A 24,248-nucleotide genomic window follows, 5' to 3' on the forward strand; every position below is an offset into this window, starting at 1 on the left:
TAATCATAATTGTGATTGGCATTTCTACTGAATTTTTTAGTGGCAATGTAACTCAAGTTGCCCTTGCTGCTGGGCAAGCAGTATTTATTTCACTGGCAATGTCAGTTGGCAAAGAAAGTTGCCTGATTTTTTTATCAGTTTTTATTCCATCCTCTCCCCTCAAGCAACCCCTTGATCTCTGTAGCATAACCCCTTTTTATTCAGTATTAGTGAAGGTGAAGTTCCAAGCAAATGATGTCAGACCATTCTCTAAACACTTCTGGCAGGGTGTGACTGTGCATGCAGCCCCGAGATATCAGAAAAGTTACAGACATGAAAGAAAAGGCAAATCAGCCCAAGCAGAGTGCAGAATTAGTGTCGGGGTATTGGTCCCAGAACCTGATAAAGCATCCAGGAGCTGTGCTGCTCCATCTAGAGTAAACAGCTTCTTTCTGTATCACTGCGTTGCATATATCATCTTTTTTGGCTTCAAAAATCTGGGAGTCATTGTTTAGGTTTGAAACCAGAGAATGATGAAATAAGCAGACCAGTAATTCATGATTTAAGGCTGTGCCAAAAGTATTTTTTTAAGGATTTCAGTAAATCATGAGTTAACACGCTGGGTTTTTTTCTTCAGTGCAAAAGAAATAAAATGTGGCAAATACAGATTCGAGACTACTGGGGTGTTCATTCCATAAAAGAATTGGGGAATTCTGATCTTAAATCTCACCAATGGCCCTTCTCCCTGTTTAGACCAGAATGCAGGGATGTTTTTCTTACAAGAACAAGGCACCTCATGCTGCACAATTAAAGGTTCATTTTAATGGGGACTCCTTTACATTATGGGAAAGGGGGAGGAAATAATAAAAAAATATCTTATTTAAAATCCAAATGTAGACAGAACAGCTTTAATTTTAACATGTGTTAGCTGAATGAAGTCTGACAAACAAATACTGGTAGAATGTTAATAGTTTCGGGCAGCAGCCAGGAACATGCTGTTGTTAATAGATGTAGAAAAAATATATATATTTTTTAAACAGAATATGGCAATATAGCCTGTTTTCTTAGAGGGGAAATATTTCACAGAGTTGTTGGTTTTCTCTAAATTTGGAGTATAATCTGTTACATACAAGAGACTACCAATGTGGGTAGAGAGAGTATGAGTGCAGGAGACAGCTTGAATTGGGGTAACTAATAATGCTGTGACTGAAACAGAGCAGGGATTTGAAGCTGAATTCTGGTATAATCCAGGCCAGTAGCCAAATGCTAAGCAACTGAGTGTGACAGACAACGATCCTTTCTCACAATGCAGTTCTAATTATGAAATACTCAAAAGATTTTGTCTTTTATTCTGTTGGAAAATGAAAACAAATTTTGTAGCAACTTGTATAGATACGCCATTTAATTTCAATATTCTGGTCAATCTCTAGTTTATGCAAAACATCTGTGCTAGGTCTAAATGATTTCTGCCTAGTACAGATGTGAAAATGTTTTCTAGAGAGTGGAAAAACCAACTCATGATTGCTAGATTTACTTCTAATCACTTTCTTTTTTTAAGACCTGCTTCAATCTTTGATGGATCTTTTCAAATGATTTTAGGCTTGTTTGGCAATATTTATTAGAATTTACCATGTATCCTGTTCCTTGGACTTGGCTTTGATTTGTAACTTCATTCTGCTCTGAACACTAAGAACTCTTCTATTTCTGTTCACCTGAAATGCTGTTCTAGGAATTTCTTATTTTTTTACTAAATTTCTTAGATGTTGGACTCTGGCTGGTGTGAACAACTGGGTGGCAGTTTTAATCTTCCAGCACAAAAGGCAGATGAAGCATTAATGCTAATGCCTAGATTGTTTTCTTCATTTTTTTCCAGCAGATCTTCTACAATTTTAAGCTGGTGTTTATCCTCTCCCTTACTTGAAGACAAAAGAGCTGAGGATCTATTCAATCACTGTTCTTCAACATAACCCACAGACTTTGTGCGTGTAGCAAATTTGAAGACCAAACTTTAGAGTCTACTCTGACTTCTTGCATTCAGGCATCTGCATTTCCTATGGAGTTGTGCAGGGAGTAGGTGAAGCAAACAGGACTGAATGCTTCTTTTCCATTAGCCTATAGGCCCATGTCTTTCAGCTGAAGTGCTTCTCATATGGATTTTATCTAAATCAGTTTCTATCCTCAAAAACACTGATTCATTCAGCAGCCAGGATTGCTTCCTGATCTGTCGCCAGAGCTACATGTAGCTGAATATCAATCTTTTTGTGATGGGATTAATTCACTGGAATGCCATGAACATAAAGGCGTGTGCCTTCCAGCCTTGAGACCAGCTGGAAGTGCTTTCTCTGGAAAATCCCAGATGCCAAAAGGCAGCCAGTGGAAGCAATTTCAGACACAGAATTAATGAAGGTAGCAACAGATGATGATGATGGGCAGAAGTAGCTGGCAAAACATCTAATTTTAAAAGGACCAGTAGCTCTAATCAGATGGGTAATGTGTTGCGGATGATGAAAGATGTTCGTCCATGAGATCCATTCTTTTCCAGAGTGTTTTATACAGTGTGTATTTTTATGTTCCCATTTGAATGAGGCATCCTGCCAACTTGTCAGCTTGTGAGCTGTCATAAATATTCTCCCGGACACATTCTTTAAGCTCTTTTAACTGTCACAAGAAAGCCCATGCAGAGGTAACAGAACATTTTTAAATGATGGTCAGTTTTATTTTTTAAAGTGACGAAGTTTGTCCTTTCCCATAAAGTCTTATGAATGAAGTATGATGGAGACTTCAGAGCTTTCATTGAAGTAAAATATTTAAGAATATTTATAACAGGTAAAAATGTAGCTGATTTACCACTGCTGGAAAAGTATGATTTCTTGTTAACATTTTCTTCTTTGGTCCCCCTTCTTTTTTCTTTCATCTCACATTAATGTGTCACCTGTAGCTAGCAGAGAAGACAGCCACTTTGATTCCTAGGTCCAGTTCAGAACCATCTTTTCTGCGTGTATGCAGACACTTTTTTCACCAGCAGCTGTGCAGGCAAATTGTCAAGAAACACTATCTTTTTTTCTTGATCTTTATTACTGTGTGTTGCTTTCACCTGCTTTGAAGATCTATACAAGTGCTTCTGTCAATGAAATTACTCACTTAGCTTCTTATCTTGGACTACTTTCCAAATACATGGGGTTTTGCAGCCATCTTTGCAATGTTACCTTTTCTCTAAATCATCCACCCCCGTTGCTTTGATGATACATTTTACACACCGAGATGAGAAGGAGCAGCCAGCCTAACATAATTTTTTTTTTACTTTACACGCTGTCATGTATTTGTTGAGCTTCTCTTGAATATTCCTCTTAATGTTATCCTATATCTATTCTCTTATTCCAAGTATTTTTATTATATTAAATTTCTTCATAACTTGACTAGCAGTAAGATCAAGTTCGGTGGTAGTTTGACTGCACATCTGTTCATGGTAGCTTGTATAGTAAGGTTACTAAGGTTATTAGTAATCTTTAAATGGTGGATTGACATTTAACCTAAATCTTTATATTCCATGTCTTTTAATATTCATTACAGGAAATCAATTACCATTAAATTCAAAATGAAATTTAATTGTTCTGCTTCAGTCTCTTATCTGTGTCTAGGTTAAGAGTATATTGTTTCATGTGTTACATGACATCATCTAATGCCATTTCAAGAGTTACAGCAGGCAACTCTTTTAACTCTTCATTATTCATTAGTTTCCATTCCTCTCCTTCTAGCTCCTGGGACCATCAAGTTATCACATGCCAACACTCAAGTGTTATTGTTGTTGGCAGAGGTTTGTCCAAGTATTAGAGCTCCTGGCAAAGCACAGAGAGTGATAGCGGGCGGTGTCACAAGGACACATTGCCACAAATTACCATCTTCCTGAGTTTTGTCCTTGTTATTTTCCTATGACAGCATTTTATAGGTGAAATCCTATACCACTGTGAGAGTACTTTCTTTGGAGCTTTCTTAGATTCTGCCTTCTTTTTGGAAATAATTTTTTTCCATTTCCCTTTTTCACAGAAAATATTGCTTCCTCTCATAGTGTACCAAACCTGCAATCTCTAGTTATAATACATTATAACACCAATTGGTTCCATCAGCAGTTCAGGCCCTGTTTAGCAATGTTGATTATCAGTTCAATTTAGCATTCTAGAATACATACAGGAAATTTAGGAAATACAAGTGATACATGCAATATGTAAGTCTCCATCAAGACAAATTTTGCAGCAACAGGCATATTTTTAAGGTTTTTTTAAGGGATCATTAATAAAATACTTGTACAAATTACAGTGCAGAAGCCTAGGAAAATTCAATTGCTCTCTGATGCTCAGTGTGCTTACCTAAAGCTTTTTTTTTTTTCTTTCTTCCCCCTCTCCAATGTGTAATACTTTACAAACACAGCGAATAGCTTTAGTTTCACACCCTTCTCTGTTGTAGAGGCAAGTGCTGAGAATTACACCTCATTCTCAATTTGTGACTGTCAAATCCTGATACTCTTGCACCTCCTGCCAGAGGGCTGCCTCAAGCTGCTGGGGAGTGTGTGATGGGAGATCCTTCCCATTCTCCAGCCACTCCACTCCATGGGCCACTCTCCTCCATGAGGGGAGTGCAGTTTCCTGCCCTTCTGGCTTTATGGACACACAAGTACTTAGCCAAGGGTTCCTCTTATTGATTTACTTCCACTAATACAGCCATCTGAAGTACTTGTGACTCTTGAAAAGACTTCTTGCCTTAGATTAGGGTAACTGCTTACCCCAGAGATAGTCCTGCACTTTTGTTTGTTTCTGTGCGTTATTATAATGACAAGATTTAAACATCAGTGCTTCCTAGAGATAACAAAACAACCAAACATCAGAAAACTGCTTGCCATTTCTGGCTGTTTCCCTTCCTTCTGGAGTTTTTGTGACTGCAGAGTTGCTTCAGCCTTCCAGCTTTTGGACTTCTATATGGAACATATATACTATATGTATATATAGTATTGTTTCCCTCTCTCATTTTGTTCCAGCTCTCTAATATCCACCCTCGCTTACATGACTCCTGGGTTTTTTCCATTGATTTTATTAGTGTTGCATCCATTTTCTTAAATGAGTGCTAGAGCTCATCATTTTACCATTCCTGCTTCTGTCATGTATTTTTAAAGGGAGTGCACTGTTACTCCTTAATATGAGAACAAGCTTGCTTTATCTTGAAAGCAATTTAAATTGATGTACTCCCTTTAATCTACCACATCCCACTTAAGCTTCATATGGGGTTGCAGAGCTAGCTTCTACTCCCCTTGTGCAAAATTCCTCCCTTCTACATTCTAACTGTTTTTTTTAACTTCACTTCATTTGACTCTCTAGTGTTTCTCACAACCTTTGCATGAAACTGTATGGATTTTCAACCAAATGTTTTCCTGTTTCAGAAAGCGTAATGTTTCTGGAGTAAATTTAATTTATCAAACCACATAACTAACCTCAAAACCTCCTTAATAAAATCCTTCTGTATATTTTTCAGTTTTCCAGCAAAGACCAACAGTTTAAAGTCCTTTAACCTGGCCATCTGTCATATTAGGCTGAAATATTTTTCATAATAGCTATAGAGCATTCTCTCTTCCCCATTATCAAATTGTACTTTAACTCTCAGTATGAAGCCAAAGAAATTTCCTTGGCTTCAGTGGAATAATGTTTGGTTGTTGTTTGTTTTTTTTAAATCTGAAAGTAAAATTTATGTCACTGGCTTTTCCAATTTTGGATCATTTCCAAGGCCAAGTTTTTTTGTTTTGGTTTGCTTTTGGGTTTGGGTTGTTGTTTTTTTTAGTATCAAAAGATTGTGTATTTTATGGCCTCAAAACACTTTACCAGAAGACATTCTTTTTCACAGTGCTATCAGGCCCTTTCTGCATCATCTTTAATTTTTTTTCAGTTTCACACTGTTTCCTGAATTATTTTGCTTTGGACCCATTCCAGAACTGTGATGCATTGCTTCCCTTCTAGTCACAGGGTAAGACAAAGCTATTAGCTGTGTTTCTGCTCTGCTCTACATTGCTAGCAATGCAGCACAAATGCTCAGCTCTCTCTCTCGAGCTATTTATCTTTCAAACAGAAGACTCTACACATGTACAGATGTGGGCCTAGGCATACTGCAGCTTGTCAGGATGACCCACAGAGCTACAATTCCACCTGTGTGGTTAAATTTCCCTTTCCAAGTCTGTTTTCCGTGTGCTCGCATCACAGGTTTGAAGCTGGGGCTCTGAGGAAGCTGGTGGAAGTTCTGACCCTAACTTCAGTGGGGCTGGGACTTGGTCTGAAATATTGGTTTGCATGCACCCTGTACAGACCTTTGTGGTTAAGCTGTGCTCCTGCTCCCCTGTGTTCTGTGGGGTACGTTACAGGGACAACCCCACAATAAGCCAGGTGTATAAGGACATCAGCTTCAGGTGATGTGTCTGAAAGTCCTTTGCACTGATTCCTTTCATACTGACTCCTGACTCATTCTTTCAAGCATCAGAACTGTTTTTCCTTGACAGATGCAGGCAAAATGCATTCCAACAAAACTCTGGAAGCTGTAATACATCTATGTAGTGATGACACAAGCAATAGGGATCATTTAAAGTCAAATGCTGCGTTTTAGCTGTTAGTAGTCTTCCATTTTAGAATTTGAGTGGAATTGATTGTGATATTAAGGCTGCAGTACTTTTACTAATTTATGGCTTTTATGAAGAAACAAACATTTGTTTTTCAATGCTTTGGTCTATTTGATTCCCATTTTGCACTAGAGTTAATATTCTTACTTCAATTGTAAATGTGATTTTATTGTCTATTTAAAAGTTTTAAACTCTGTTTCACCTCTGAAATCTTCATCTGAGTCATAGGTTATGTATTTTTCCTCAGATACACTCATTCTAACTTCAGAAATGGTTGCTTGCAGATTGTATCAAAACAGATATTCTAAACAAGGATTTCTCAGGGAGGGCCTGAGAAGTAGGTTCATTTTTATTACATTATTCAACCTGATATATAAAGCATATATATGAATTATTTTGTTTTTCTCTAGATCTACATACGCATATGTACACAAGCACCATACACAATTACCATTTCTCACCTGTTGTATTTCCACCGTGCCTTCCATTTTATATCAATTTGAAAAAAAAGAAACATTTTCCTATCTTTCATCCTTCCTAAAGTTTGTCTTTTGGTCATCACCTTTAGCAGTTATGTAAAATAATTTTTCTGTGAAAGAATGGAATCATACACCCCACAGGCATTTATTGCTGAGTTACAAACCTGCTTCTAACTTCTTTATCTCTCTTCCTTTCTGCAGAGAGGCAGCTATGTAACACCTGAGACAATTTATTTTAGCAACACATGAATATGTATATTCTGAAAACAGAGTAGTGAAAAATAATATGTTTATGATTTGCCAAGAGTTATATGAGGAGTAGGATTGCCATTCATCCAGAATTTTGACTAAATAGAAATTACAACAATAAATTCCTATTAAAAAAAAAACAGATTTCTGTGGCTTTCAGTACTGTAGAATGAAGTGAAGAAACTGAAACGTTTGCCATTTCAAGTTTCAAATCAGCAATGAATAACAAATTCAGTCCTAAAATACAGAGGATTTATTTTCAGTTAACAAGGGCTTTATCATCTCAGTGTTTATGAGAGTGGACTGTGTTGTGACCTTATTTGTTTTTTCACATAATTTAAAGTTTCTGTTATGAATATTTTACTGATACTTCTATACAGCCATGCTACTTCACATACTTTTCCAGTAAACCTACACTGTCAATTTATGTATCACCATGAACTTTTCATTACAATTTTTAAAAATTTAATGTGTTTTCTCTTCTTCTTTCTCCTTCCTTATCTCTCTCAAAGCACAATAGTGAGAGGTAGTGATTGTTGGGTTAAGTTTATACCATGTCCCTAGGCTCTCATATGGAAAATTTTGGGAAAAGAAAAAAAAAAAAAAAGCCCACAAAAAACCAGACAGACATAACTCTTTCAGGTTGTTAAACCATCTCTCATGAGTGTCTTATTAAAATGGCAAAGTGATGCAGAATGAGACCAGCCATGGTACATGTGATGCTTGAAAGAAAGGCCTCTGAACATATCCTGCATTCCAAGAATTTTCAGACCATGAATTTTTCCCCATTTATATTTAATAAAACCGTTCTTCAAAAAGAAATTTAAGAGGAATGTTCTTTTGTAAATCAGGTGTCATTAGTATTACATAAAAACCTAGATTTGTCTCATTTTACATGGCTGAGAAATCTAAGTTATGTATCTACTTCATCTTTATTTAATCAATAGAGAGAGCTAAGGCTTTGCTTCATTGTTTCCCAGGGCAATTTGGATCTTAATTTAGATATTTTGTGTAAGTCAATAAAATGCAAAAGCTTGTATCTCAGATCCTCACCCTAAAGCCAGCTCACATCTGCTCATAACTAAGGATTTTTCGGTTTATAAAAAAAAATTACCATTCAATCTGTGAATCTGAGTTAGGTGAACCTTCCTGATGTTGCTTTTCACCACTGTTACTCCAGCATTGCTTTTTGCTTCTTTTTCTTACTGGTCAATCAAATTACTTTCAATCCAAACCCATAATAAGTTGAAAAGCAGTCCTTTGCAGTCACCAGGCTGCAAGCAGACAGGCTGCTGAGAGGCATTCCTCTCCATCCTAGCATTCTAAATTCAGATTTTCTCTTACTCAGACAGAGATGGAGGTCCTTATTTCCACTTTCATTGTGCAGTGGATGAAGGATGTTCAGCATTACAAGGCTAGACAGAAAATCTGGGTAGCTCTACCTGGCAGACTTTCATTTTTTTTCCCCTTGAAATCAGTTCTTTGAAAACTCACTGATGATTTCTCAATGTAATGAAGTTCTAAGTAAGCCAAACAATATTGTATGGAAAATCAAGTCCACAGTATCCCATAACAGTGCATTGTATTTTTAAAATAAAATCTAATAGAAGAACAATTGCTATATTAAAAATATTTTATCTTAGACTACTGTCAGCAGAACTTCTTAAAAATCCCCTGTAGCCAAGGACTGATGAAGAGAACCATCTCTTTTTGAATGGTGAAGTAGAAATTATCAAGTTACACACACAGCCGTTTTGGTTTCATTAACAAAATGTAGTTTAATTAACGAAAACAAAATATATTCAGGCTGAGGAGGTTGTAATATTCAATATGTTATGAATATAGATTTTAGAAATGCAACGAAAAAGTTAGAACTATTGTTTCAGATGAAAATTGTTTTGAATTTTGAAAGACTGTTTCTAGCCTAAATGTACTGAATGATTGATTTAAGAAAGCGTAAACTTAATACTATGGTTGCATGTACCTATATAGGTCTGAATTCACCTACAACTTCTGACTGTTTATTGAGTTTGAAATACTTAGAAAACAGTATTATATTCTTTTTCAACAGGCAATTTGCATTAAATTGGTACTATAAAATATACTCAACATCTATGTAAGGCTGGAAATAAAACTTGAGAAACACATTTCTAGCAACCTAAAAATACTTGAGGAAGTAACCACAAGTATCTTTGGAACAGAAAGTGAATATGTAGGCATTTCCTTCATAACACTCCCTGAAAACCATTCACAAAAATATAGAATTGAATACATCAAAAGATGCTTCCTTTGACTCAGGCAGAAGAAGTCAGTGAAGTTTTCTGGTGGTTTTTTTTTTTGTTTTTTTTTTTGTTTTTTTTTTTTTTTGTGTGTGTGTGTGTTTGCTCAAATTCTGGTGTTTTAAGATGTGTGATATTAGCCACTGAATCCCCTTTGATAGTACAAATCACAGGCTGCTTCAGCAGAAGAAACTGGTAGCCAGCTAAACTTCTGAGCTACAGCTTTGGCTGCCATAATGGTTCTCTCATATGTTACCATTTTTTTTTATTACTCTAAGATAAGAAGAGGTGCTACTAGAAGTTCACTCTAATTCAAAGATGAAATATAAGAGTCTGAGAATTTCCCCTTGGAACAATTCTCAGCTTTTACAAAGGAAACATAGAAGGAAGGTGATGGGGAATTCATCATAGAAATTTACTTTGTTAAAGCTTCTTGCTCTGTGCAGTGTGTAAGATGTATGGTCTTAAACAGAGAATTTCACACCACTGACTTTGAAGATTCCCTGGTCTATTTTTGTGGGGGCTGGTTTATAGAATTGAAGGTATTTTAACAGTTACTTTCAAAGTAAATTTAATCAAAGGATGCTGGTAGGACTTCCAAGCTTTGTGATGATTACAATTCTCTACACAGCCACAGTGTGGAGATTGTGCTTATTGCACTAAGAGCAAAATTTTTCTTCTGGCTGTTAGGTGACTTATCATGACTTTCATTTTTTTTGTTTGATTTTTTTCAGCTTTCATTTGCAGCAACAACCCCAGAGCTGGCTGATAAGAAAAAATATCCTTATTTCTTCCGGACGGTGCCATCTGACAATGCAGTGAATCCGGCAATTTTGAAGTTACTCAAATATTATCAGTGGAAGAGAGTAGGAACTTTAACCCAGGATGTACAAAGATTCTCTGAGGTAAGATTTCCTTAATTGCTAGTACACAGAGAGAGCTATTAATATCAGTCTTCCAAGGAGCTAGTTCCTTCATTAACAGCAGTTAAGTAAAAAAACAGACCCACTGTTTCAGTCTTGTTTGAATTTGTTTTGCTAGGTTACATTTGCTGTACTGATTAAACTTATTTCCCTTCTGGGGCTTTTTTGATTTTTTTTTTTTTTTTTTTTTCTGTAGAAAAAAATATGTACGCTTTCCCTTGACTGTTTTCTTGCACCAAGATCATAACACCCAAGGAGAAAACCAAAACAAAAACCAAAACACTTTTCTTAGCAGTTTCCTTTATACTTTTTAACGTGGCAAAGTGTATGATTTTTGAAGAAGGCTTTTACCCTGACACTGGTTGACATAAAATAGAGAATAAATCTAATTTCATGGTCTTCCTTTAATGTATTATAAGCACTGGTCTGATCAGTTTGAACACTGAACAACTGAATCTACTAACTCTAGAGCTGTAGGAGCATATTGAAGGAACTTACTGAGACAGAAATAACTGAGACCCCAGAACTGATAGGATCACATACTATGCATCCCCTAAATCTTCTGAGTTTCAAGCTGAGCAACATTTTGGTCACAGAAACTGAAACAAAGTGTGAGCCAAGTGCCCTAGGCATGGTTTTAACAATAGTAAACATCCTATAAGTAATGAATCAGAGCAAGACAAGTGAAAAAGTTGGCCCATTAATTGACAGAGAGGCAAAAGTAGTAGGAGCATGCCAACTTTGTGGTTGGTTGGTTTTTTTTGTTTTGTTTTGTTTTTTTCCTTCCTCAGCATTCATTAAAAAAAGGCTGACTGTTCTGAAGATAAGCATAATTAAAATAGATTGGGGTATGCTTAGATGAGCCAGATATTTTCAAATTGTCTGGCACAATTAATTCACTGTGGAGTACTTAAGAAATCTTAGAGTCTTCCCTTCTGAGCTTTGAGAATTAAAAGATAATAAGTGAATTGTTGGGGGCAGGAAGAAACCTTTGTGTCTTTCCAAAAACCACATAAAGACCCAGGGAATTACAGAACAGTCAGCCTAAATTTAATTCCTGGAAAGACACTTGAGCAGATAATCTGTTTGGAATCACCCAGAAGATAAAAAGATGCTAAACGGTGGCCAAAATGGATTTATCAAGAATCAATCATGTAAAGCAATCTAATTTCCTTCCATGACAAGACCACAGGTCTCAAGGAGAGTGGGGTAGGTAATAAGTGAAATATTTTATGAATTAAGAAATATTAAAGATGTTCCTAAAGAAAAGTAGAGAAACTTTGGTGAGGAATGATAATATAAATTAGATGGTTAGATGGTGAGGAAGTTAATGTAAAAGTGGTCTTTTAACAAATTTCTACCTCCAAGGTTTATTGATGTCATATCAGTTGAATACTTGTTCTTAAAATTAATGCTAAATAAAATGCTAAAGTAGCAAAAAATTATGATATGCTTTATTCTTCACTGGCTTGGAATTGTAATTTCTAAGAATAGTTATCAGTGGTTCACTGTCAAATAAGAAGGATGGGATTCTGTCAAGTGATTTTCTCTAGAAAGAGATAAGGTTTTCTCTAGATAATGGGTTAGAGAAAATGCTTATTAAATCTGAAGCTGATACCTACTTGGGAAAAGCTACAAGCACTTTGCAGAGGACAGGATTAGGTTTCCAAATCATCTTGGGAAGTAGAGAAAGGAATTAATATAAGCAGTATGTAAGTGAAAAAGCATAAAATGCTCTATTAAAATAATCAACTCTTAACAGAGAATGGTTATCTAGGCAGGAGACCTCCAGAGGAAGATTGGGGAACACTACAATGAACACCCAAATGGCTCCCATTTTCACCAAAAGTGGGCACCTGGTTGCATTGGTGCACTAAGAGGGATTCTCATTTGCTTGTTTTGTCACAGAACACTTCCTCAAGACTGTTTTCAGTTGTTCCTTTTATGCTCCCCTGTCATGTTTAAATTCAGTGAAACAGCTTTTTAACTTCACATTTGGTGGCATATTCATGATATTTCTAGAACTTTACAAATATGTATTTCCTTCCCAGTGAGTACCACGTCTGGGATTGTTTTTAAAACAAGTTAAATTGTGATGTCTCAAGTGACTCTTTGTTTTTCTGTACTTCTTAACAGTCATCTTTTTATATGATTTCTCTGCTTCTTCCTGGAAATATTGAGAACTCCTAATGTAATTTTGTCAGTGTAGGTGGCATTTCAAAAAGACAGAAGAAATGAGAAGTGTGCAGTAAGCCAATGGAATGGATTTAACAATATGAAAAATAAAAGATAAAACATTTTCTCTTGTGGCTCTAGCACAATCTTAATTGAGTTTAATAAGCTAAAAATAAGCTTTGGTGACAAAAACTAAAGTGAAGCAATGGACAAAATATCACTATTTTGGGCTGATGTGATTAGAACTTTTAGGATTTGTTGTAAGGTTGTGCTGCATCTTGTACAGCAACGTCTGCTTTAAAACCCAGCAGGTTGTCAGGGTCTGTTTATTTAAATCAAAATCAATTAACATCTATAAATTCCAGTTCTCACCCCAGAAAATGTAATAGTGGAATAGAGAAAGTGGTTTCAAAGAAAAGCAGCTAGTAAATAAGCAATCTATCTCAAAGTAGTTGTCTGTTTCTCTAAAGAAAGCAGGACAGAAGTCTTAGCATTATTTGTTGTAGCCTTGTTCTTTCACTGTGAAGTCTGCAACTAGGATCTGACTTAATGGTCAGTTCTGACAAGAAGTCACTTGATAAGGAGATCCAGTGAGAGTTATTGAGGGGCTGAGAGGGATTAGGCAGGGAAAAGAAAAGATATCTAGTGACCTTTCAAACTTCAGCCAGAAAACAAGCTTAAGGTGCCAGGTTTTGATGGCTGTGGATATATGTTGTGCAGACTTCAAGGTGTGATTACAGTCTTTGGCTTCTGGGGGAAGACAGAAGAGCAGAGATTGCCACTCTCCATCCCAGTTGCCAGGAGGTTTTAGGGCAGCAAGGAAAGCATTACTTTTTCTCCAAGAATGAGCTTGGAAGCATCCAATTTACCAGATGACAGCAATGTTTAAGTTGAAAGCTCTGAATAGCACCCAGCGATTTCATCTTAAAAGGAGTCCTGTACCTTCAGCTTTTAAAGCAGAAAAGTAGAAAAGAGAGGCAGAAAGAAGATAGGAGATGTGGCACGCAGAGTCAAAGAAAAATACAGGAAAAGACACAGAGAGGAAAGAAGGAGAGCAGGAAAACTGAAACCTTTAAATTTTTTGATTCTGGATGGACACCAGGTGCCCACCAAGCTGCTCTCACTCCTCTCCTCAACTGGACAGGGGACAAAAATGTAACAAAACTCCTATGGGTAGAGATAAAGGCAGGGAGAGATCACTCACCAGTTACTGTCACAGGCAAAACTGACTCAGCTTGGGGAAAATTAATTTCTTATCAATCAAATCAAAGTAGGGTAATGAGAAATAAAATCTTAAAATACCTTTCCTTCACCTCTCCCTTCTTCTGGGTTCAACTTCACTCCTGGGAACTTCAACTTCACACAGGGACAAGGAATGGGAGTTGTGGTGAGCTCATCACATGTTTCTGCTGCTCCGTCCTCAGGGGAAGGAGGAAGGGAGCCTCTTCCCTGGCTCCAGCCTGATGTCCCCCCACAGGAGACCATCCTCCACAAACTTCTCCAATGTGAGTCCTTCTCACAGGCTCCAGTTCTTCACAAACTGTTCCAGCATAGGTCCTTTCCATGGGGTGCAATCCTTCAGGAACAGACTGCTTAGCATGGTTTCCCCATGGGGTCAAGAGTCTTGTCAGCAAACCTGCTCCAGCACAGGATCCTCTCTCCATGGGACCATAGGTCCTGCCAGGAGCCTGCTTCAGCAGGGACTCTCCACAGGGTCACAACTTCCTTTGGGCATCCTTGGACTCCTGCTCCATCATGGGGTCCTCCATGTGCTGCAGGTGGATATCTGCCCTGCTCTACCCTGGACCTCCATGGGCTGCAGGGGGACAACTTCTCTCACCAGGGTCTTCACCATGAGCTACAGAGGAATCTCTGCTCCAGCACCTGGAGCATCTCTTGCCCCTCCTCCTTTTCCATTTACTGGTTCAATATTTTTGTCCATTAACACAATGAAACGATCTCTTTCTGCTATGTCTTTCTCCTCCTACTTCCACCCAGGAATTTTTCCCATTTCCATCCTCTCAGCTGCTTTTGGAGAAGGAGCAATCTGCTCCTGACATAGGTTACTATAGTCATGTCCTGATTTGGGGCAGGAAAGAACTGATTTTCTGTCTTGTTATTTTGCTTCCAGATAAGTCTCTGCTAAGTAGCTGCACTTGCTGAAATTATCAGCAAGTTTCTCAGTGACTGCTTCTAGGACTGATAACTCTCAATCTTTATAGTTAGAACTAAAGAATGGTGTGCAGAACCAAGGCTACTGATTGGTTCTGATGAACATCTTGTGCATCAGAAAGGGAATAAAGGGGTCACACCCTCCTTTAGGGGGCATGGGACCAGACAGGTGACCAAAGTTGACCAAACCAAGTATTCCATCCCATAAGCATCATATTCAGTATAAATTTGAAAGATCACAAGTGTCAAGCTCCTTCATCTTCTCTTCTTGTTTTGCCCATGGCTGGCATCCTGGGAAGATTCTCTCTATTCCTTTGCCTGTGGTCCCAATCCCTGCCCTCCTTAATCTGTATGTTCCTACTCCACGAGTGCATCCTGAGACTTCTCCAGGCCTGCCCTGCAGCCTCAGTGATGATGTGAGTCTTACTGGGGGGAGGCGAGGAGGAATGTCATATCACTTTTGTGTATGTTTTTATATATTTAATATTTTTTCTTCTTTCATCATTACTGTTTCATTAAAGCTGTGTAGTTTAGTTTCCAGTCTGTGAGTCTCTCTCCCTTACTGCCTCCTTTCTCTATCAGGGAGGAGAGGGGGATTAATAGAGAGCATCTGTCATTGGTTGAATTGCCTACTCAGAGTTAAACCATTGCAAGTCAAAACAAAATAAGCAGATAACTTCTGAACAGTATTTAATGATATAGAAAAAGCAACTGAAAATAAAACAAGTTATTAGACCTTCTTTGGAATGCCAATTTGAAGGGTTTTAGGCAACAGTGATGTTTTAATTGTTACTGGACAGTTACTGACATAGTCAATTTTATTCCCTGTGTTTGAAGAATGCTTGAGATGCCTCAATATGGCCTTAAATATTATTTAAGCATTTGTTGAAATACATACTATATCAAACAGAGGTGGTTTTATTTTTCTTTCAAGGGTTTAAAAAACAAAGCAAAACAAAACAAATTTCCACCAAGCTTGGATGTATACCTTGAAAGCTGTGTATTACTGATGTAAAAAATGCTGTTGACATAGTCTGTTATTAATTCAACTATATACATTATGAAGAAAAGAATTTTTGTTTGCTTGGCTGTTTTCCTAATTCAGGTTCCTGATCTTATGAAGCCCCAATCTTCTTTTCCCAAAGATCATTCCAGTGTGTTTGATTAACAGAAATATCGAAAATCAGTCCTCCTTGTGGTTTCTAAATTATCCTGCAAAGCAGATCTACAGGCACAGGTGTGTCTGAGATCTTCCTTCACATTTCCTTATTCCCTGTTCTTGTCTGACTCTGCAGCAAAATCTTAGGAGCAACATCAAATTCTCTTGAGCTTGCAGAGCAGAATGAATTCCCTCGTTCTGTCTTATAATTAATTGTGTTTTTCCATGATTCAAGTGGATACAATATGAGAGAGAAAGGCAGTCTGTGAAAGTGACTTCTGTTAATACCACTTCCTATAAATGGGAAACTGTATCTTTGCTGATGTTTGCAAGTGGTTTAAGGGGGAAGAATCACTGCAGAAATTCAAAACGGATGAGTGTGTGATGTTTCTTTCAGTAAGAGATGTCAGAATCTGACAGGAAGGCATTTACACATATAAAATATAGGTGGTCCCTTGATGTAATTTACTGAGGGGCATGTGCAAGTGTCTTTTTGGCCTTTTATGTGAATGTCATCTGTGCTAGAAAATTTTTTTTTCTTATGACAGCAGTACTTTCCTGATGCTTTTCACCTTTTTCTTCTGTTTCCTAATAAGTTTTTGAATTTTTTTTAGCTTTCAAAACCAACCAAACAAAAAGAGGCTACAACAACATCATCTTGCAGAGAATTAGATCTATACAGTGGTATTCTATGGTTGTGTCACCTTGCACTGAAGATTAACTCTTCACTATCACCCTATATATTCATTTTTGAACTTCAGGTGTCTTGAACAAAACCAAATCAAACTTTGTAACTTTTTGGAGTACTCCTCACCATTCACTGATGTTTAAACATTGTACTATGCATGTGTGGTTGGTTGATATTTGCAATGCAAGATAAAGGAATGGAATAATCAGTATTTTCTTTACCTCTCGTATGTCGTGGCTGAGAAATTGTATAGTTAAGTAGCTTCCTAATGGATCTGATATAAAAATCATCACTTTTACTGAAATCAGGACTAATCCAGACTCAAATAAAATAAATCCTACTTAGACTATATTGAAAAAAATATTTCAAGACAGTATTTGTTGTAACAGATGCTAGTGTTGCACACTGCAGTTTTATTGCTTATCCCACAGTATTGTCCTAGTTCTGTCTTGGGTTTTGCTATGCTTTTAGGGCTTGCTTTTTTTACAAAATGATAATAGAAGGATGAAAAATTATTCTAAACAGTGATTTAACTTGCAAGAATTTCCCCAGCACTGTAGTTTTGATTTGGTATCTAATTATCTTCCATTCATCAGGCAATTGGAGGATATTTTCAAATTAAAATCGATAGTGCAGTGATAAATTTTAAAAGGGACACAGTTATGCACATGATGTAGATGAGTAGTAGGAGCATGTGATATTGTCCACATCAGAATAGAATAAGCTCACTTCATTGAAGTAACTATTTCCAAAATAATTTATCAAAATTCAGAGTCTTGATTGCTAAGAGCTTAAAATTAAATCTGACAAAATTTACGGAATGTCCTTTGGAATGATGAATCTTCCCAGAGGAGTACAGGAACAGAATCCATTCTTTATGAAAGGTAATCCACAAGGCCTAAAATGAAGAAGATGGAGCAGATGTTAAAGTGCTTGAAGTTAGCATTGGCTAACTAAATTTCCTTGGCTTCAATTTAAATAATTTATCTATTTTCTATCACTTGCACTCTAAATGACTAAAGCTAAAATTAGCTCAGGATATGTGAACAATTTTTAAGTGTTCTTGTGTTTTGTTCAGTGTTGTCTGTTCATGGATACATTTATTTACTGTTTTTTTTTTTTTTCTGTTTTGTTTTGCTTTTTTAAAATGCTCTAATATATTTCTAAGAACTGTGATTATGTCTGCATTATTCTGATATAATCCAACCCTAATTTATACCATTTTTCACTTACTCATTCTTGATTTTAGATGGTTAAATGATGATTGAGGGTTGAGTTTCAGCAGGTTGCAGAACCTCTTGTGGCATGTGAGGAGACTGGAACCTGTGCAGGGTGAGAAATACCTTTTCCCTCAGAAAAGGATTTAGGAAAAGGCATTAGAGTCATCCCTCTTAGACTTCAAATCTTGAAACACAGGACAACATATGTAGTGTCACAGAGTCACAATTCTGCATTCTTTTTATTTTATTACTTTACTCCACAGAAAAACAGGAAAGTACTCTAGGTAAGGATTAATGCTATTGTCAGATTTCTTTTTTCCACATATTCTCAGTCATCCCCCAAACATAGATATCTGCCTGTCATTAATGCAGTGCCATTCATCCCCTGATTATCCGTGCTACCATGTTGTACTGGAGATCTCCAGTGAGTCTGGTTATGTGGCTCACTCAGTAGCATATGGCTGAGGCAGGCTGTCTCCCAGAGAAATAAGAATGAAGCTGTTAACATCTGGCCAGTCTTTGTTAATTTGGAGCAGGCAGATTGATCTGCATATACTTTGGCATCTAGTGCAGTCTCATGTTTTAGTTACTCCCGTTTAACTGCAGGCTGCTGATGAAAGGGGCAGTCCTGTCTGCCCCTGTGCTCAACCACAGGCTTCTGCCTACTCTGTTGCACTTGATTTAGTGGCCATTCCACTGTGCAGTGAATCAGCTCAGCTGTCCAAACCTCATCTTCCATTTGCATTCTTCATTTCCATTACAGAGATTTAGACTCTGTGGTTGTAATTTCCCCTGTTCTCATGTTCTTTGGAAAAGTGGGAACTTCGAGGAGACTTCTTGTACATCGCTCAAAGAGCAGATTTTGTATGGTGGGAGCATGAAAAATATTTTCTGCTCTTGAGAAGTTTGTTCACCTCCAAGGTAGTGTGGGCTACATAGTAGACCTAGGTACTTCTGCGTGCTGTGAAAGAGTGTTCTCATTAATTTCCTTTATTCTCTGCAGAAATTATCACAATACCATGGAAATTGTAATTAATTATAATTGTATTTAAACTCTATCCCTTTGGAACATTATAGCTGTAGCTTTTAATATTTTATTACACATTTAAGTTTTGGTTCTCGGAAATGTTTCATAGCCTACAGCATAGAAAGAGACTTCCCGTGTGTGGATTTTCTTAATCTGTGTATCAAGCATTTTCTTGTACCAGGCAATCCCTTTAAGTAATAAGTTCTTGTGGATTTTAGACACGCTCCATTCTTAACACAAATTTCCTTTCCCTGTTCTTTTCTAGATCTAATCGAACAGAATTGTAATCATGAGTTCCTTCTGCATGTTAAGATTTTCAATTTGTTTAATGTGTTCCATCACTTTGTTGAGAACTTACTGAATAAAAAGATTTTTTGTTAGAAAATACAGAATTAGTCAATCTCAATCTTAAATTTCATAATCATAATATATCATAATGTTATGATACTGAAGATACAGTTGAAGATGTTATAAGTTCATTATGAACGATTTTTGCCAGATGCCTCTTTTTAAGTCCAGATCACATGAGCTACTTGGACATTACATTAGTATTTCCAGGCTGAATGAATGCATGAGTTCTTCCAGCACACCCACTTCTAAACTTTGCCTGTGATCAATACAGTTAAGAGAACCTAAGACAACCCTTTCTGTAAATGTCAAAAGCTAAATCACATGCATGTTAAATAGTAGTTAAATTTACTAAAAATGTTATTCCACTGGCTGTCTCCGCTTCATCTCCAGAGCTCTTTGCAATTGCTTGGATTCTAGAAGAAGCTTTAAGGAGGCTCATGAAGGTAGGTCTCTGAAAGTGTTCAGGCTCCTTGTTCCTAGTGCCAAGAACTGTGTAGTTTAGTTGTTCTTCCTACTCACACAATTGGTGGAGTGGTGTATAAATCACTTTTGGATGCATTCCCAAAATGAAATTCAGAGGTGAAAGCACAGACCAAAGAGCTAACAAAGATAGCCAACAGTCAGCCTTATGATTTTCATGTAGTATAAATCCTGCCATTTTCCAGTCTTCCTCTGGAGCTATGGAGATGGGCTTCTGTACAAGACTCACATCCCTGAATAATTTTCTGGACTCCAGAGTTCTACTGTCTATGCTTCAAAGGCTAAATGGAAGCTGTTTTATCCTTTCTCTCAGAAAGCTCCTTGTGCAGAGTATGATATTTTTACTTAAACATCTCCTTCTAGAACACTCTAAGAAAGTAAAAATTCTTTTTTCTGTTCCTGTCTCCTTGAATCCTCTAAAAGGAATTCGGACTCTCATCAGCCTACTGCCAGTACAGAGCCCTAATCAGCTGAGTGGCAGATATCTGCAGTCTTTTCTGACAGTAACTCCAAGTACTTTTGCTACTGTAATAAATGGGAATGCAGCCCATTCCAGAAGGGTCTGGTGTAGGTGGAAAACAAGGAATGTGTCCAGATGCTCTTAAACAGATGCATAACAAGAAATGCTTATATTTGCTCTGCGCTGCTCTGGGGGAGGGAAGTGGGTGGTGAAGCCCTGTAGTTCATTTTGGAAATTACACATGTGCTAAAGAGAGGAGGCTTACAGAACAGAATAAGGTAGTGTTGTAGAGAAGGTTTTACTTACAAAACTTTCTTTAGGGTTCAGCCTGTATATGGCCATTGAGCTGGCAGCTGTGTAGATGATGAAAAATGAGCAGATGTTGGTCTTTCTCTTGTAGAGACTGTTGTAGTCATTCTTTAGATATGCACAGTTAGTAATGTGACATGAGCAGGAACATCTTTGTGCTTCTGTTTGCAGCATACAGACATGGTTGAGATTTGTTCTGACATATTTTGAATCCCCAATCTAAACAGGGTTTACTAAGAGACACTAATGCTGCACCATGAGAGACCACATGATATATGGCATTAATAGGTCCTAATGGACAGGCCAAAGCTCCCTTAGTAATATTCTGTGAACACATGCAACTTGCAAGACAAAACAAAAAGGTATCAAGGACTAGAGTAAACTGTTAGGCAATCTCAGTTGCATAGCCTAGGATCCAGTTACTTTTCCTAAGTAAATTAAAAAGAACGTTTTTTAAAAATGCATTTCTGAAAGTGCTTGTAGAGGAGCCAGGGAGCTATGGTTTGCAGTTATCAGTCTGCTGTGCATGGTAACTACTGAAACTGTGCCTTCCTACAGAAGCAAGAATCCAGCCCCAAACCAGACCTCCTGTTCAATTTAGAACCATACTCCCCCACAGTTTCTCTTGCCTTTGAGCACAGGGCACAGCAAGGCTTGTTTGCTGTCACGTGGGAATGAAGTAGAAATATTTCTCCTGGAATTTACACTCCCCAGTTGCTTCATGCTAAACTCTTCTTAATCTTTTCATGTCTTCAGCTTGAAGTCTTCCCTTCTGTGATCCTGCTGTCTGTTGAGGTCACATGTAGTAGAGATATACCATATCTACTGTATCCTTCATCTATCTACAGGGATTCTGTGTATGAGATATTTATTGTAAACTGCATGGGACAGCAGAACCCAGTTGCAGCACCTTTATCAATGAAAGTGTATCCTTTCATTTCCTCCAAGCCATTTTTCATCATTACCCAGCTTCATTAAGATGGCCACGTGTCTTTTCCAGATCTTGACCTGGTTTCAGATAAAACAGGACCAATTTTCTATTTAGTGATTTTACTTTTAAGTAAAATCTCTTCTAAGACTGCACTTTCTGAAGTTAACAATTAGAACAAGTTTTAGGAGAGCCAGGTTGGAGCACCACCTGCTCAGCTGGAAAGCATAAAAGTGATTAGGGAGCTGTAACAAACCTAATTTTCTCCAGCTGGGTCCAATCTGCAGCACTGTTCTTGCTGAAGGACAGGTGACCCAAGCTTACTAAGGATGCACTCAATCCCCTACACATCAAGTTCAATATGAAGCTGAGGGATCATGAGGGATAAATTCTCTTTGTCTGTGGCCTGGGTGGACTCCATCCATTCTTCTGCCTTTGATTGCAAACTATGTTTTCCTGATCTTCTGTGTTCCTGATCTTCTGTGTTCCTGATCTTCTGTGTTCCTGATCTTCTGTGTTCTCGATCTTCTGTGTTCCCGAATCTTCTGTGCTCCTAAATCCGGGTCCTGTGTGCTGCTGAGTCCAATCAAGGATTTTTTGCAGGGGCAGCCCTGCAGGCTTAATGATGATGTGACCATCATTGGCAGGAGTGCAATATTGGTCTTGTGTACATATATATGTATATTTTGCATTATTTTCTTTTCGTAATTATTATTGCAGTTTACTTTCCAATCCATAAGTCGCTATGCTTTATTCTCTTTCTCTTCACATACTAGAGAAGGGTTAATAGAGAGCATCTGACATTCGTTTATTGGCTGTCCCAGCACTGAACCTTGACAGACATCCCTCTCTATGACTGCAAAACAGAAATTTATACCAGCATTAAAGTCACTAGTAGGAAGGTATAAAGGAGGAAACTCTATTTGAAAATGCATAGAGCAAATTATATAAATCTGCATTTTTACTATAGGGTTTTGTACCCAGTCCTGATAGTCACAGTAAGAATTAGTAAGAGTTCAGAGACCCCCTAGGCTACCACTAATCCAAATTACTATGCTCATGCAGTGTGTTGCTTGCAAAGTTCCCAGCTCTGATATATTTCTTTGACTACACTGAAAAATTATACTCCTTGTAATGCCAGAGATTGTAGGGCTGTCTGCATCACTCTGAAATGGTACGCCTGGGAGAAGGAGAAGAGGGAAATATATGAATTTAAATTTGATTATGATATGCTGCAGTATCTTGTGTAGCCTTTAGCTCTTCTTTTGCTTTCCAGTCGTTTTCCTCACTTTAGCTTTATTTTCTAAATTTCAGCCTCCACGATGTCCTTATGTACTAGAAAACTAATTTGCCTATAGCCTAGTAAAAATCTCATTTTTTGCCTCTGTCAGGTCTAATGATCTCAAAAGTGTTAGCTCTTGTGCTGGTGGAACACAGTCGTGTTATGTCTTACCCTTGTCAGTCTTCTGCAGTCAGTCCTGAGGTCTGCCCTCAGACCAGCTTTTCTTTGCTTCTGCAGCTTGCTGTGATGAAAAAACATATTTGCTGTGAAGGTTTCTGTGATGGATTCCATCACCCATGGTTTTATGGATAATTTTGTTTATTTGAATATTAGACACCTCAGGAAAATACTTGTCAAGGACAAAAAACAAGAACTTGTCAACACCCTTTCACTTGGAAACTGGTTGTTTTCAGCTTTTCTCTTCTCTTGGAATGCCATTTCCTTTGTGCAGCTCTACAAATACAAAACTAAAGAAATGCCCACACCCTGGCCACCTTGCTACACTTAAATTTTGATTCCTTAAAATGCTTTGCGTAACTTGTTTGTTTATTTTTTTCCAAATAAAATACATGCCATCACATTCTTAATTTTACCTCTGAGTGAGCCTTTCTCTGGCAGGATTCCTGTATATTGTTGACGAATACCCTTAGGAAATTTTTTTTTTTAGTGGATAAAGATTTATTCTAAATAGGCTGGGTAAAACAGACCTTTTTCCATCTTTCATATAAAGGTGTAAAGAAAACTACAGTCTTATTCCTCTTAAATATTCACTGTACTAAGGGTGTACGACTTGTGTAAAGCTTCAGCTGTAACGAAGAGCTGAGAGCATCCCAACATAATGGACTCCTCATGGTAGAGTGCACCCTTTGCTCACAGGAGCTGCTGTGGGTTTGAGTCATTTTATGTTATATTAGCCACCTAAGCAGTGGTGTTTAGCCTAAGCTAAGGATCTAAGTTTCCTCTGTAGCCCATGGGCCACTCTCACCCAAAGTCAAGGTGTCTCAGTAGTAAAAAAAATTGATGATACTCTCCAGATTTCTACTGCTTTCCACTGGCTTACTTAAACTAGTGGAGGGAGACTATGATCAGGTAGGCAAAGAGTGAGGAGGATTGATCCACTCTCTGTTGTGAAGGAGCAGCTTGGACATGCAGATCTCTTCTACAGGAGGGGTGAAAGTCTGGATGAGATTTTGGCATTCAGAGAAGTGAGTAGGGCTGATACTGTCCGAGCTTGTTACCACTCAGTCAGGATAAGGATTAGATGAAGATGGCCCTAAGCAGCTTGAGGAGTGCTTTCCACAAATACATTGTTAAATATTGCTTTTCTTGCAAGGAACAGTTCTTCTGATTTCAGGGGCAGTCCAGACAGAAACTACCGTAAAGCTGATAGTGAAGTGGTCTGGCTACAAGTGCTCAGAACCTGTAGAATCTGTGCTATA

At 37.6% G+C, this 24,248-nt stretch overlaps 1 protein-coding gene across 2 annotated transcripts in view; it reads left to right on the forward strand.

Moving 5' to 3' along the window:
- Positions 1-24,248, forward strand: part of GABBR2 (gamma-aminobutyric acid type B receptor subunit 2) — a 474,092-nt gene that overhangs the window by 178,737 nt on the left and 271,107 nt on the right. For both annotated transcript variants that reach the window (XM_071736906.1, XM_071736907.1), the window contains exon 3: positions 10,370-10,540. In XM_071736906.1, coding sequence (XP_071593007.1) covers positions 10,370-10,540 — 171 coding nt within the window. The remainder of the gene's footprint in view (positions 1-10,369; positions 10,541-24,248) is intronic.

This window comes from Heliangelus exortis, chromosome 2, assembly GCF_036169615.1.
Source record: "Heliangelus exortis chromosome 2, bHelExo1.hap1, whole genome shotgun sequence".
NCBI lineage: Eukaryota > Metazoa > Chordata > Aves > Apodiformes > Trochilidae > Heliangelus > Heliangelus exortis.